We start from the raw sequence: 14031 nt of genomic DNA on the forward strand, positions 1-14031 counted from the left end.
ATGGGCCACATTTGAGCCACAAAGAGGCCAGAAGGAAAAAAAAAAAATCAGGCATGTTTGTCTGGAGTTCAGCATCAAGTTCCATCTTGTTAGTTTCATCTGTATTAGCAATCATCTTGACACCCTGGGCTATCATTATTCTGTTGGGAGAACTGGCTTAACAAATATTAGACAGGCAACAAGAATGGAGCTCAAAGACCATAATACCAAAATAAGTAATTGTTTTATTTTATTTTATTTTATTTTATTTTATTTTATTTTATTTTATTGTGATGGAGTCTTGCTCTGTCACCCAGGATGAAGTGCAGTGGCATGATCCTGGCTCACTGCAACCTCCACCTGCTTGGTTCAAGAGAATCTCCTGCCTCTGCCTCCTAAGTAGCAGAGATTACAGGTGCTTACCATCACGTCTGGCTCATTTTTGTATTTTCAGTGGAGACAGGATTTCACCATGTCGGCCAGGCTGGTTTCTAACTCCTGACCTCAAGTGATCTGCCCGCCTTGCCATCCCAAAGTGCTGGGATTACAGGCATGAGCTACTGCACCCAGCTATAATTAGCAATAGTATAATAAATTCCGTTTGTACAATGGTTTTGAACCGAGATCCCAAGACAAATCAAAACACTATGGGGGAATTGAATGAGATCTCTTGTAGTCTTTGAGTAGCATTTTAGGACTAGGTTGAATAAAGCAGAGTGCCAACTCTATAAAAGAGACCACTAGATGAATCAAAGTATTTGGGGTTCAGGGTCTCTCAAGTGAAAAATGTAGACATTAAGTGGGTAAGAGTCTCATTATGATATGAAGAATTATTCTGACGTCTTGGGAAAAGCTGTCCACAGTGTGGAAACATCAACTTCTCATCCTGATTTGTCATTGGAATGTCTCTGGTTATGGCATTGGACAGTTTGGTGAACTTTTTGTGTGGTCCATACGTCAGGCACGAGACTTGTTCCTTAAAATTTATGCACTTTGGCGGGGCACGGTGGTTCATGCCTGTAATCCCAGCACTTTTGGATGCCAGGGTGGACGGATCACGAGGTCAAGAGGTCCAGACTGTCCTGGGTAACACGATGAAACCCCGCCTCTACTAAAAACACAAAAAATTAACTGGGGATGGTGTCACATGCCTGTGGTCCCAGCTACTCACGAGGTTGAAGCAGAAGAATCATGTGAACTCGGGAAGTGGAGGTTGCAGTGAGCCAAGATCTTGCCACTGCACTCCAGCCTTGGCAACAGAGCAAGACTCTGTCTCAAAAAAAAAAAAAAAAAAAAAAAAATGCAGTTTTATCTTATTGTATTTGTAAACTAAAAACAACATCCTAAGCACCCCCACTCCCCCTTAACCATCTGAATGGACTTCTTCCTCAGCCAGGGCTCTTTTAAAATTAACCCGAGAGACTGTTTTAGGCCATGACAGGATGTGTGGGTCAGACATGCCTCATTATACCGCTCTGGCATCAACATCAACACAGACTTAAATCTCATAAGAAACATGTTACAACTTAGTCTTTCTGAAGCCTACTCCCTGAAGGCTTCCTCTGTAAATAAGAACTTGGGTCACCACAATCCTCTGTCTTAACCCAGGCATTCCTTTCTGTTGATGCTAGACATTTTTGTTTGTTTCTTTGTTTTTGTTTTGAGGCAGAGTCTAGATCTGTTGCCCAGGCTGGAGTGCAATGGTGCATTCTTGGCTCACTGTAACCTCTACCGCCCAGATTCAAGGAATTCTCCTGTCTCAGCCTCCTGAGTAGCTGGGATTATAGGCGCCTACCACCACACCTGGCTAATTTTTTTGTATCTTTAATAGAGACGGGGTGTCACCATGTTGGCCAGGCTGGTCTCAAACTCCTGACTTCAGGTGATTCACTGGCCTCAGCCTCCCAAAGTGCTGACATTACAGGCGTGAGCCACTATGCCCGGCCCATCCTAGGCTTTTAGATAAACCCAACCAATTGTCAACCAGAAAATGTTTAAATCTACCTATACACTAGTAGCTCCTGCTTTGAGTTGTCCTGCCTTTCTAGACCAAACCAAAGTATTACTTAAAAGTATTTGATGGAGTCTCCATAAAATGTATAAAACCAAGCTGCACCTCGACCTCCTTGGGCGACTCAGGACCTCCTGAGGCCGTGTCATGGGTCATGGTCACTCCTATTTGGCTCAGAATAAATCTCTTCAAATGTTTTCCAGAGTTTGATGTTTTTCATCAGCAGACTTCAGGAACAGCGCAGTTTCTGTTTTTAGTAATTTTATTGGAAAAATTGGATCTAGTCTAGTCTATATGTAGATAACAACAACTCAGCCGGGTGGAGTGGCTCACGCCTGTAACCCCACCGCTTTGGGAGGCTGCAGTGAGTGGATCACGAGGTCAAGAGATCGAGATCATCTTGGCCAAAGTGGTGAAATACTGTCTCTACTAAAAATACAAAAATTAGCTGAGCATGGTGGAATGCACCTGTAGTCCCAGCTACTCGGGAGGCTGAGGCAGGAAAATCGCTTGAACCCGGGAGACCGAGGCTGCAGCGAGCTGAGATCCTGCCACTGCACTCCTGCCTGGTGACAAAGCAAGACTCTGTCAAAAACACACACACACACACACCCCCCCACACACAAAACAAGCAAACAAAAAAACAAGAACTAGAAAAATGCAGACAGCTAGAATCTAATAACTGGTCCATTAGAGCTTTTCTTTAGCAACATAATTTTTCTCTATATGTTGATCACTTAGGTATCTCAGATTAAAAAACCTCTTGAGGATAGAAAGTGAAACCAAGGCAGACTTTAGATTTCACCTACATTCTCAAGGTTCCTTGGCCTACCAGAAAGTGACCATTTTTATTCACCCACTGTAAAGCTAAAAACACTTGAGTCAGGCATTCCATGCATTTTGATGAAAGCCTTGGTAATATAATGCTTTTCTTTTTTTCTTTTTGAGACAGGGTCTTGCTCTGTCACCCAGGCTGGTATGCCGTGGTGAGATGTCAGCTCACTGCAGCCTCCACTTCCTGGGTTCAAGCAATTTTCCTGCATCAGCCTCCTGAGTAGCCAGGATTACAGATGTGTGCCACCACACCATGCTACATTTTAAAATATTTTTAGTAGAGATGTGGTTTCACCATGTTGGCCAGGCTGGTCTCAAACTCCTGACCTCAGATGACCCACACGCCTCACCCTCCCAAAGTGCTGGGATTACAGGTGTGAGCCACCATGCCTGGCCCTATAACCAATGTTTTAAATTGTATCCATCTATAAAGAGACAGCGGAATATTTTTTCTTGTTGGAAAAAAAAAAATGGGCCTGGTGCAATGGCTCACACCTATAATCCCAGAACTTTGGGAGACCACTTGAGACCCAGAGTTCAAAGTCAGCCTGGGCAACATAACTAGACTCCCATCTCTGGAAAAAGAAAAGAAGAAAAAGAAAAAGGAAAAGAAACAAAGAAAGAAGGAAAGAAAGAAGGAAAGAAAGAAAGAAAAAGAAAGAAGAAAGAAAGAAAGAAAGAAAGAAAGAAAGAAAGAAAGAAAGAAAGAAAGACAGATGGACGAGAAAAGAAGTATGATTTTATTACTACCTGCATGAGGTGGTAGGTGTGCTTGAGAGAATAGAAGAGAGGAAAGGAGGGGTGGAGAGGGGAGGGCAGGGGAGGGCAGGGGAGGGGAGTGGGAGGAGGCACAGCAGTCAGAGGGAGTGGGGAGCTGCAGGCAAGAGGGAATGGTCTTATTACTACCTGCAGGCAGGGCCTGCATGAGGTGGTGGATGTGCTGGGCCCAGGAGTGTGGGCTGTGAGGAGCTGGTGATGGCGAGGCTGGAGGAAATGTGGTGACTTTGGAAACCAGGCCCAAGGGATCCTCAGATCTGCTTCTTGCAATGGGCAGCCTTGAGAAAAGAGTCATGGTAAGCCACAGTCATGCCATCTATCAGATGCAGAAATTCTTGGAAATCTAACTGCCCATCACTAGCGAGGTCCAGTTTCTTCATCATGTGATCAAGGACACTGGGGCCCTCTGGTTCTTTGTGAAGGCATCCAGTTCTCTATTCATGAAGTTTGGGAACTCCATCTTGGAGCGCATGCTATTGTAACCATCCTTTCCAGTCTATTTCTGGAAAACAGCAATCAGGGACTCTCTGTAGGCCTGGAGATTTTTGTCATGTTGGAGTTGAATGAGGCACCAAGAGCAGGTTTTTACTGGACCTGTGTAAATAACCATATTGCCATAAGAATATTTACAAATAGTTTTCTAATTCTGGAGGAATTGAGCAGAAAGAAAAAGCAAACCTTTCCATCTTAGTTTACAAAAGTATACTTTACCAAATTGTTATATACTATAGATAGTTTAATAGAGATAATTTTCTCTTTTTTTTTTTCATTTTTTTGAGAAAGGGCTGTGCCTTGTTGCACGGGCTGATGGCAGTTGTGCAAACACAGCTCCCTGCAACCTCTGCCTCCTGGCTCAAGTGATCCTCTCACCTCAGCCTCCCAAATAGCTGGGACCACAGGCGCACGCCACCATGCCCAGCTAACTTTTCTGTATTTCTTTTTTGGTAGAGACAGGATTTTGCCATGTTCCCCAGACTGGTCTTGAACTCCTGGGCTCAAGCAATCCTCCTGCCTTGGCTTCCAAAGTGAGCCACCACACCCCACCAGAACATTTTATTAAATATGGAAAACCAAACATTTAAGTAAAAATCAAAGTTTTTTTTTTCCTTAATTTCTTTTAGAAACCAGGTCTCCTATGGTGCCCAGGTTGGTCTTGAACTCCTGCACCCCAGGGATCTTTCTGTCTCAGCCTCCGAGAGCACTGGGATTACAGGTGTAAGCCACTGTGTCCAGCCCAAGAATAAATAAAGTTTTAAATAAAGGTCATAAAAACATTATCAGTTATTTAGCCTCATGTAATTAATTTTTGTTCTGCTTGATCTTGATCATCAGTTGCATGAAACTATCAGTTTTCATTAGAGTTCTGAAAAATAATTTATTTAGTTCATGGCTCTAAATGTTATTACAAATCTATATTCCAAAGTACTTGTTAAAATGTTTTTTATGAACCTTGATTCTGGAAGCTTTTAGAGAAGAATCAGCACTTTAGATGATACAGCTTAGAATAGTAATGACTAAGATCTGATGAAAGGTCCAACTTGTGAAAAAATTCAGTTATTTCTATTATATAGAGCATTTTAAGATAACAACCAGAATCATGACTGATAGCATCACACCAGGACCATCAGACCTCTGTAAATTTTATATGATCTTCAGAACATTAACATCAATAACATATCTATATAAATGTAAACAGCAATTAGCATTATTTTATTATTTGACATTGCTTTTCATATAACCTAACATATCAAATAAGCCTAATGAGAGACACATTCACTGAGGCTCTCCAGGGGCCTCACTGGTAAATCTCAAAGTCAATTTCATGTTAAAAAGACTTAAATTAGAATTTGATTAGTTTGTTCAACAGCAATAGATAAATTTGAAAAGAATTGGATTTGGGGGAAGTTTGTCAAAGACGTTAAAAGGCTCAAAACATTTGTTCAAAACAGGATCACGGGTCACTGTGGAAATAAGTCACTCATTTAACCAGAATGATAGTCAACAGACTTCAAAAGCAATACAGAAAGTTAACATGGACTTAAAAACTTAACCCGTTCAAGGCTCAGTTTTCCTTAGCAAGAAGAAACCTAATTAGTAGGCCAGGCACGTTGGCTCACGCCTGGAATCCCAGCACTTTGGGAAGCCGAGGCAGATGGGTCACCAGGCCAGAAGTACAAGACCAGGCTGAGCAACATGGCAAAACGCCTCTAAAAAAAGGACATAAAATTAACTAGGCCTGGTGTCCCGCACCTGTGGTCCTAGCTACTGGAGGCACAAGAATTGATTGATCCCGGGAGACGGAGGTTGCAATGAAACCAAGATCCTGCCCATTGCACTCCAGCCTAGGCGACACAGGGAAACTCCATCTCAAAACAAAAACAAAACAAAACAAAACCCTAGGATCAACAGAAAGGAATATCAGGGTTAAGATAAAGGATTGTGAAACCCAAGTTCTTACTTGCAGAGGAAGCCTTCAGGTATTCGGCTACAGAGAGATTAGGTTGTAACACGTTTCTTTTTTTTTCTTTCTTTTTTCTTCAGATGGAGCCTTGCTCTGTTGCCCAGGCCAGAATGCAGTGGCGCAATCTCAGGTCACTGAAACCTCTGCCTCCCGGGTTCAAGTGATTCTCCTGTCTCAGCCTCCTGAGTAGCTGGGATTACAGGCGCCTGCCACCGCACCCAGCTAACTTTTGTATTTTTAGTAGAGACGGAGTGTCACCACATTGGTCAGGCTGGTCTTGTACTCCTGACTTCAGGTAATCAACTGCCTCAGCCTCCCAAAATGCTCAGATTATAGTCATGAGCAACTGTACCCGGCCATAACATGTTTCTTATCAGACTTCAAGTCTGTGTTGATGTTGATACCAGAGAGGTATAATGAGGCCTGTCTGACCCTCACTTCCTGTCATGGCCTCAAACCATCTCTCAGGTTAAATTTTAAAAGAGCCCTGGCTGAGGAAGAAGTCCATTCAGATTGTTGCAGTGGGACAGGGGTTAGGATTTTATATTTGATTTATAAGTCCTATAAAATAAAAGTGCATAAATTTTAAGGAACAAGTCTCAGGCCTGATGTATGGACCACGCAAAGAGTTCTCCAAACTGTCCAATGCCATAACCAGAGACATTCAAACGACAAATCAGGATGAGAAGTTGATGTTTCCACACTGTAGACAGCTTTTCCCAAGACACCAGAATAAGTGTTCATAACATAATGAGACTCTAATCCCCTGAATGTCTAATTTTTCACTTGACAGACCCTGACCCCCAAATCCTATAATTCACCTAGTGGTCCCTTTTATAGAGTTGGCACTCTGTTTTAATTTAACCCAATTCTAGAATGCTAGTCAAAAACTACAAGAGGTCTCATTCAATTCCCCCATAGGTTTTTGATTTGTTTAGCTGGTGGTCCTTAGGCTTGGGATCTTGGTTCAAAACCATTGTACAGACTGAATTTATTATGCTATTACTAATTATACCTGGGTGCAGTGGCTCACGCCTGTAATCCCATCTCTTTGGGATGCCAAGGCAGGTGGGTCACTTGAGGTCATGAGTTCTAGACCAGCCTGGACAACATGGTGAAACCCCACCTCTACTGAAAATACAAAAATTAGCCAGGAGTGGTGGTGAGCACCTATAATCCCAGCTACCCGAGAGGTTGAGGCAGGAGAATCGCTTGAACTCAGGAGACAGAGATTGCAGTGAGCCGACACTGCGCCATTGTACTTCAGGCTGGGCAAAAAGAGCGAAACTCTGTCCCGAAAAAAAAAAGAAAAGAATTCTATTATAATGTTGATAATCGCTTTGCTTTGTGTCTTACTAAAGACTTGTTGGATATTTATGGAGCGGTAAACTACCCAGAGAAAGATAGAAACAACAGTGGAGATAATTAGAAAACTGCAGTGTTACTATAAAAGAATAATAATAGGGGGAAATTGTAAGGGTAACTAAACATAAAATTGAGTTTTTCCTGTTGCCAAAAGGCCAAGAAGAGACCTCTCCCCATTTCACTTTCCTTAGAGCATTTCCTTGAGAAAAATTGTATTTGTAAATTCTTCCTTTGATATGTGAGCCTCTGTCCACCGTAGAACCCAGGAATGTCTTGAACTTGAACTCCAGGCACTCAAGTAATCCTCCAGCCTCAGCCTCCCAAAGTGTTGGGATTACAGGCGTGAGCCACCACGCCCGTCCCCTAGGAATGTCTTCAGGGCCTTGGAGCCATCTCTTTGAAATGTGAACCTCGAGGAAGATGATGTCCTTGTCTCCCTGTCACCATGGGAGTTCTTGCTCCAAGCTGTAAGCACCTGCTTGTCATAGAGATGTGAGTTTTATTTTTCCTTCAGATAAAGGCAGTTAACTAGCACAGATGGGTACTCCAGTTACTCCGTGAACTTAGGACATGCCTGGGAGTATTTAGTTTTCACCCTTGGTTGCTGTTGTACAACCAGGCCAGTTAGCTACATACCCGGACTTTCTGGTTTCTGTACCACTTTTTATTTTTTGTTTGTTTGGCTTTTTTGTTTGTTTGTTTGTTTTTGAGAGGGAGTCTCCCTCTGTTGCCCATGCTGGAGTGCAGTGGTGTGATCTCAGCTCATTTCAACCTTCACCTCCCTGGTTCAAGCGATACTCCTACCTCTGCCCACCAAGTAGCTGGGATTACAAGCACGGGCCACCATGCCAAGCTAAATTTGTATTTTTAGTAAGATGGGGTTTCACCATGCTCGCCAGGCTAGTCTCAAACTTCTGACCTCATGATCTGCCTGCCTTGGCCTCCCGAAGTGCTAGGATTAGAGGTGTGAGCCACCACACCTCGCCTCTACTACCAGTTTTGGATTGTATGCAACACTACACTTCAAAGTGTGGGATGTGGCTTCCCAGACAGCTGCCAAAGGGGCAGGTGATGCAATCTAGAAATGTGGAGGAGTTTGTGCCGGTGGGGTAAATTTTGACCAATAAGAAAAAGAACCAGGAGTGAGAGCCAGATAAGTAAATTCCCTCTCCTCTCCCCATGCCCTGTTCCAAGCATGGTTTCTCAGTATAGTCTGTCTAGAGGTGTCCTGTATGGCCCAAAGCCTGTTTCTTTGGGAACCTGAGCCAAAGTAATGGGAAGTCACACACTCGAAGACGGTGCTAAGTATTGCGGAGGACCCAGATCTGGGCAGAGGAAAATTACCCCAATAAGGAAAAGGACAATTTGAGGTTTTGGAATAGAGAGAAGGACTAGAAGAACCAGTAGTAGAATAGCTTATGGGTAATATTTTTGGAGAAAAGGGCAGTTCTGGTGATTTCTGCAGTGAACTGCCCAGGTCGGTAAAATGTATACTTCCTTTCTTTCCATCAATCTCCCCTATGAAATCGTCCATAAATTATCCTTTTATAGCTATCTATTGCCTGTGAAGTGAATTTCCTTTTTTTTCTTTTTCTGTTTTTATTTAGAGATAGAGTCTCTGTCGCCCATGCTGGAGTGTAGTGACAAGATCTCAGCTCACTGCAATCTCTGCCTCCCGAGTTCAAGTGATCCTGCCGCCTCTGCTGCCCTAGTAGCTGGGAATACAGGTGCACACCACCAATGCCCGGCTACTTTTCTTTTTTTGGATTTTTAGTAGAGATGGAGTGTCGCCATCTTGGCCAGGCTGGTCTCGAACTCCTGACCTCAGGTGATCCACCCGCCTCAGTCTCCCAAAATGCTGGGATTACACGTATAAGCCATCACACCCAGCCTGTCAGTTTTCTTTTGGAGAATAAACAGCTTGAGCCTCGGGCCGAAATGCAGGGGAAGCTGCACCCAGACAGGTAACAAAGTATTATATACAATAATAGATAGGTTTTCTACATACCAATAACAACCATTTAGAAAACCAAATTGAGAAAAATTACACTTATATAGTGACAAATATACATAAAATATCTAAAATCAGATGATTGGAGCAGGATGGCAAATAGATCCTGTGCCCAACTCAACATTCCATTGAACTGGGAAGAAAATGTTTTCAAGGGTCAATTCTTAACAGTAGAGGAAAATAAGAAAACGTGTCAGTGGTCCACCAGATATATTGAGGCATTCCTGGGAGATAGAGTAGATGGGATCAGACTGATAGAGAAACCCAAGGAGACAAGACCACAGCTCAAATCACTGTAGGCAAGAGATGCTGTTTGTTTTTTGAGATAGAGACTTACTCTGTCGCCCAGGCTGGAGTGCAGTGGCATGATCTCGGGTCATTGCACCGTCTGTCTCCTGCCTCAACCCCTACAGTAACTGGGATTCACAGGGACCTGCCACCACGGCCGGCTAATTTTGGTATTTTTAGTAGAAATGGGGGTTTCGCCATGTAGGCCAGGCTGGTCTCGAACTCCTGACCTCAAGTGATCTGCTTGCCTCAACTGCCCAAAGTGCTGGGATTACAGCCTGAGTCACGGTTCCTGGCCAAGAGATGCTCCTTGTAACAAAGCATCTGAAAAACTCCAAACCCAGAATTTAAAAAACACGGAGCAGGAAAAGGCCTTAGGATAATCATCAGGTAGGTTAATTTAAAATTTCATTGGAAACATCTGAATCAGCCAGATTCCCCTCCAACACCACACTCAGATTGGCAGGTAGTACCCACTTTTGCCTCTAAGATGAAACTCTGATAATTGTTCATTAAAGAAAGTGAAGGCCTGGCGAGGTGGCTCATACTTGTCATCCCAGCCCTTGGGAGGCTGAGGCAGGAGGATTGCCTGAGACCAGGAGATCTAGACCAGCCTGGGCAACATAATGGGTCCCGTCTCTAGAAAAAATACAAAAACTAGCTGGGTGTGGTGGCGTGTGCCTGTAGTCCCAGCTAGTTCGGAAGCTGAAGTGGGAGAATCCCTTGAGCCTGGGAAATCGAGGTTGCAGTGAACTGTAATTGCATCACTGCACTCCAACCGGGGTGACAGAGTGTGATCCTGTCTCACAAAAACCCAAAAAGTGATGTATCAGAACTTGGTGTAACTTCAGCCCTTCACAGTAATAATGGAGACAAACATTTGTGGAGAGGGGACCATGTTCACTCTTTATCTGTACATGACAGACAGATAGTCGGGAGCTTTATATACCCAAGGAACCTAAGGAAAAATGTTCCCTGTCATGACTCACAATCTTCCAGCCACCCGTCCTTGCACCTGTCTTGTGGGCTGGGGGACCCAACTTATGGATCCCATCTTCCCAGGGAGAAAGAAAAATCAAATCCTTCAGCATCTCTTTTAGGGTATCCTCTCCTCTATTTGCCTGGAGGATAGGGTTCTCGATATTTAGTAGCCGAATGTTACATTTGTGTAACACAGAACTATATTGGGATAACATAGAATTTGTTTCCTCTGAGACACAAGTAAAGGTACGTCCACACTGACCTGGGTGGCAGCCACCTCTTTCTGCAGTGCCAGGCAGGGCATGCTCACAGATCGGGGGAACTTCTGCTGCTCCTGGAGCCCCACAACCTCCTTCCTGGCACCCTGTCCCTCCGGTGGTTGTGACAGCCCACACTTGGCCTTGGTCTCCCCTGCTTCTTTGCCTGCCCCTCTTCTGCCCACCCTGCATATCTCTGTCTCCCACTGTCCCCACTATGACCACGACTGCCTCTCCCTCCCCCTGCACTCTCCCTCTCTGAGTGCTCCTTGTCTTGGGTAAATGAACCCACAGCCTCTACCTTGCGATTGGGGACAGAACCCAGGGCTTGTTCAATTCTCCCTCCGTCCACCACACACGCTTGTCCTCCTTAATGTTTCTGAAGTCAGTGAGCTCCAAACTCAGCCCCTCCTGCACCTGCCAGCTGTAGGACCTGTGACAAGACGCCTACCATCTGACTGGGACTCCGTCTCTCATCTATCATATAGGCATAATGATGATAGTGTCCTCCTTCCAAGGCTGGGGAGAACCAGGAGGCCAAGGTGATGGACTATGGACGGTCAAAACAGCTCCAATCCTGCCTCCACCTGGGGCTGGTGTTTCAAGTCCATTGTGTGTGAATGGAGCCTTAATGTCTCTATTCACACACAATTATGTGTTCTAAAATAGACTCTCCTCTGCCCTTCCCTTCCCCACAACTGTTTCCCCTCTGCACCATGCAGTGGTACCTGTGAGAAAGAACTGTCCCATTCCCAAATCATCGTCCCCACCCCAGCCCCCAGACCCTTGGTTGGTGAGACCCATGATGGGCAGTCTCATGCTTCTGTCCAGGGGACTTTCCCACCGTTGCTCCCTTGCATGGAGACTAAGCGGACTCTTCTATTCCCTGTCCATCACAGGGTTTACCGTGCACACATCTTCCTCATTCCTCCGCATTCCCCAGATGACAATTTCATCTGTGTCTCCTCCCCCATACTCCCAAAAGGACCGTCCCAGACCTTGAACCCGAAAATTGTTCAGAGAGTGAAAGCCAAGATGCCCAACCACCTGCTGCAGAATCCTGCTCCAGGACTGAAGTGTATAGTCTCTATCAAAATAAAAACTGGAGGCCAGGCACATTGGCTCACGCCTGAATCCTAGTACTTTACAAGGCTAAGATGGGAGTATTGCTTGAGCCCAGGAGTTCAAGGCTGCATTGAGCTATGATCATGCCACTGCACTCCAGGCTGGACAGAGCAAACCCCGTCTCTGGAAAAACAAATGAACAAACGAAACCAATGGACAAAACCAACAACTGGAAACATCCTCCTCTGGAATGGTGGTCAGGAACATCTGCCTGCCTTGTTCTCTGATGTCTCTCCAGCACCTAGAACAGCGCTCAGCACGAGGATGCATTCATTAGGTTTTTGTTGAATAAATGACTCCTTTCACACAGCAATTCCACTTCTAAGAATCTCTCCTAAAGAAATATTCAAACACGTACACAGAGCTGTGTGCACAATAATAAGAGGAGCAAACAACTGGGGAATGTTTGTAAATGTTTATTAACTGTCAATGACTGATATGGGGAATTGGATGAGGGGAGTACATGCTGAACAGGAAACAAAGATAGGAGATGCTTATAGTGGTACTTGGTGTGTGTTTGTGTGTGTGTGTTGTGTGTGTGTATGTGTGTGTGTGTGTGTATAAGTGCAGAGGAAAATCGGAAGTTAAACACTCAGACCTGCCCTCAGTAGTCACATCTAGGTAGGGAGGAGGGTAGTGCTGTTCTATGCAGAGAATACCTGACTATACTTGTTTCCTAAAGGAGGTGCATGGATATACAAACCAAAATATGCATTAAGTATGTCTTGCTCGTCAATGAAAATGCTAATATCTAACAGAATGGCACACTGCAAAAAAAAAAAACAACAGAAATGCTAACATTGAACTCTTGGCACACTAAGAAAAATGATGCTCAACTTTTCACTGTTTTAAACACTTGCTTTCACTTACTATACACCTGATGACGAGGAGTCCACAACCATGCCCATGTTCGTGAAAGGTCACCACGTTCTGCTTCTCATTGTGGGCATGTGTCATATCACCGACGCTGAGGCAAGAAGAGAGAAGAAAAGTAAGTGGCAGTGAGTTCCCACTGCCCAATAACTCAATCTCAACTCCGCCTGACCTGCAGACCCTGCACACTCCGATTCTGCCCTACCTCAGGACCTGCACAAGCCTTCCATGGTTCCTCGAAGTGAACCATCTGCTCATGCCACAGTGACTTCCTCGCCTGGATTATCAATTCCTAGGCTAGAGGAATGTGAGGCCCACATATCAGGGCTGGCCTGGAGTTTGGGAGCCCATAGCATCCTGGGTAGGGAGCATCCCTGGTTATACAGGGCAGGGAGTAGAAAGAGCATGGGAAATCAACCGGGCGTGGTGACTCATGCCTGTAAACCCAGCACTTTGGGAGGCAGAGGTGGGTGGCTCACAAGCTCAGTAGTTCAAGAGCAGCCTGACTAACATGGTGAAACCCTGTCTCTACTAAAAATCTAAAAATTAGCCTGGTGTGGTGGTGCACACCTGTAATCCCAGTTACTCAGGAGACTGAGGCAGGAGAATCATTTGAACCCGGGAGCTGGAGGTTGCAGTGAGCCCAGATCATGCCAATACAGTCCAGCCTAGGCAACAGAGCAACACTCCCTCTCAAAACAAAAGAAAAAGAAAGAGCATGAGAAATCTCTTCATTCAGCCTCAATGCTGTACCCTAGAAAATTATGAGAAGGGAATGATTTGGGGAAGAAGTGACAAGATGGGATACCGGTACTGTAACAGAATAGCACATCTGCAGGGATGTGGGGAATGAGCCGAAAGTTCACTTACGGAGTTACTCTTCATCTTCCTCAGGGTCGCTGATCTCTTCATAAATCACCAGCTGCTTTCTCTCATGCAGTCTGTGGGTCCAGGCATGTTTCCCCCTTTTGGGTCCTGTGATGGAGAAGAGTTGGAAGATGAGGGTTGGGTAGGCTGGAGAGTGTTAGGCTCTGTTTTCTCCAAAAAAGGAGATGCCTCCCCAGTCCCA

At 44.8% G+C, this 14031-nt stretch overlaps 1 protein-coding gene across 1 annotated transcript in view; it reads right to left on the bottom strand.

The window, feature by feature from the left end:
- Positions 1-3499: 3499 nt before the first annotated feature.
- Positions 3500-14031, bottom strand: part of LOC111534437 (putative protein SSX6) — a 21302-nt gene continuing 10770 nt past the window's right edge. The window contains exons 6-8 of the mRNA XM_026449224.2: positions 13833-13937; positions 12960-13056; positions 3500-4195 (exon numbers count right to left, since the gene is read on the bottom strand). Coding sequence (XP_026305009.1) covers positions 13837-13937 — 101 coding nt within the window. The 3' untranslated portion in view covers positions 3500-4195; positions 12960-13056; positions 13833-13836. The remainder of the gene's footprint in view (positions 4196-12959; positions 13057-13832; positions 13938-14031) is intronic.

Source organism: Piliocolobus tephrosceles, unplaced genomic scaffold (assembly GCF_002776525.5).
Source record: "Piliocolobus tephrosceles isolate RC106 unplaced genomic scaffold, ASM277652v3 unscaffolded_790, whole genome shotgun sequence".
Taxonomy (NCBI): Eukaryota; Metazoa; Chordata; class Mammalia; order Primates; family Cercopithecidae; genus Piliocolobus; species Piliocolobus tephrosceles.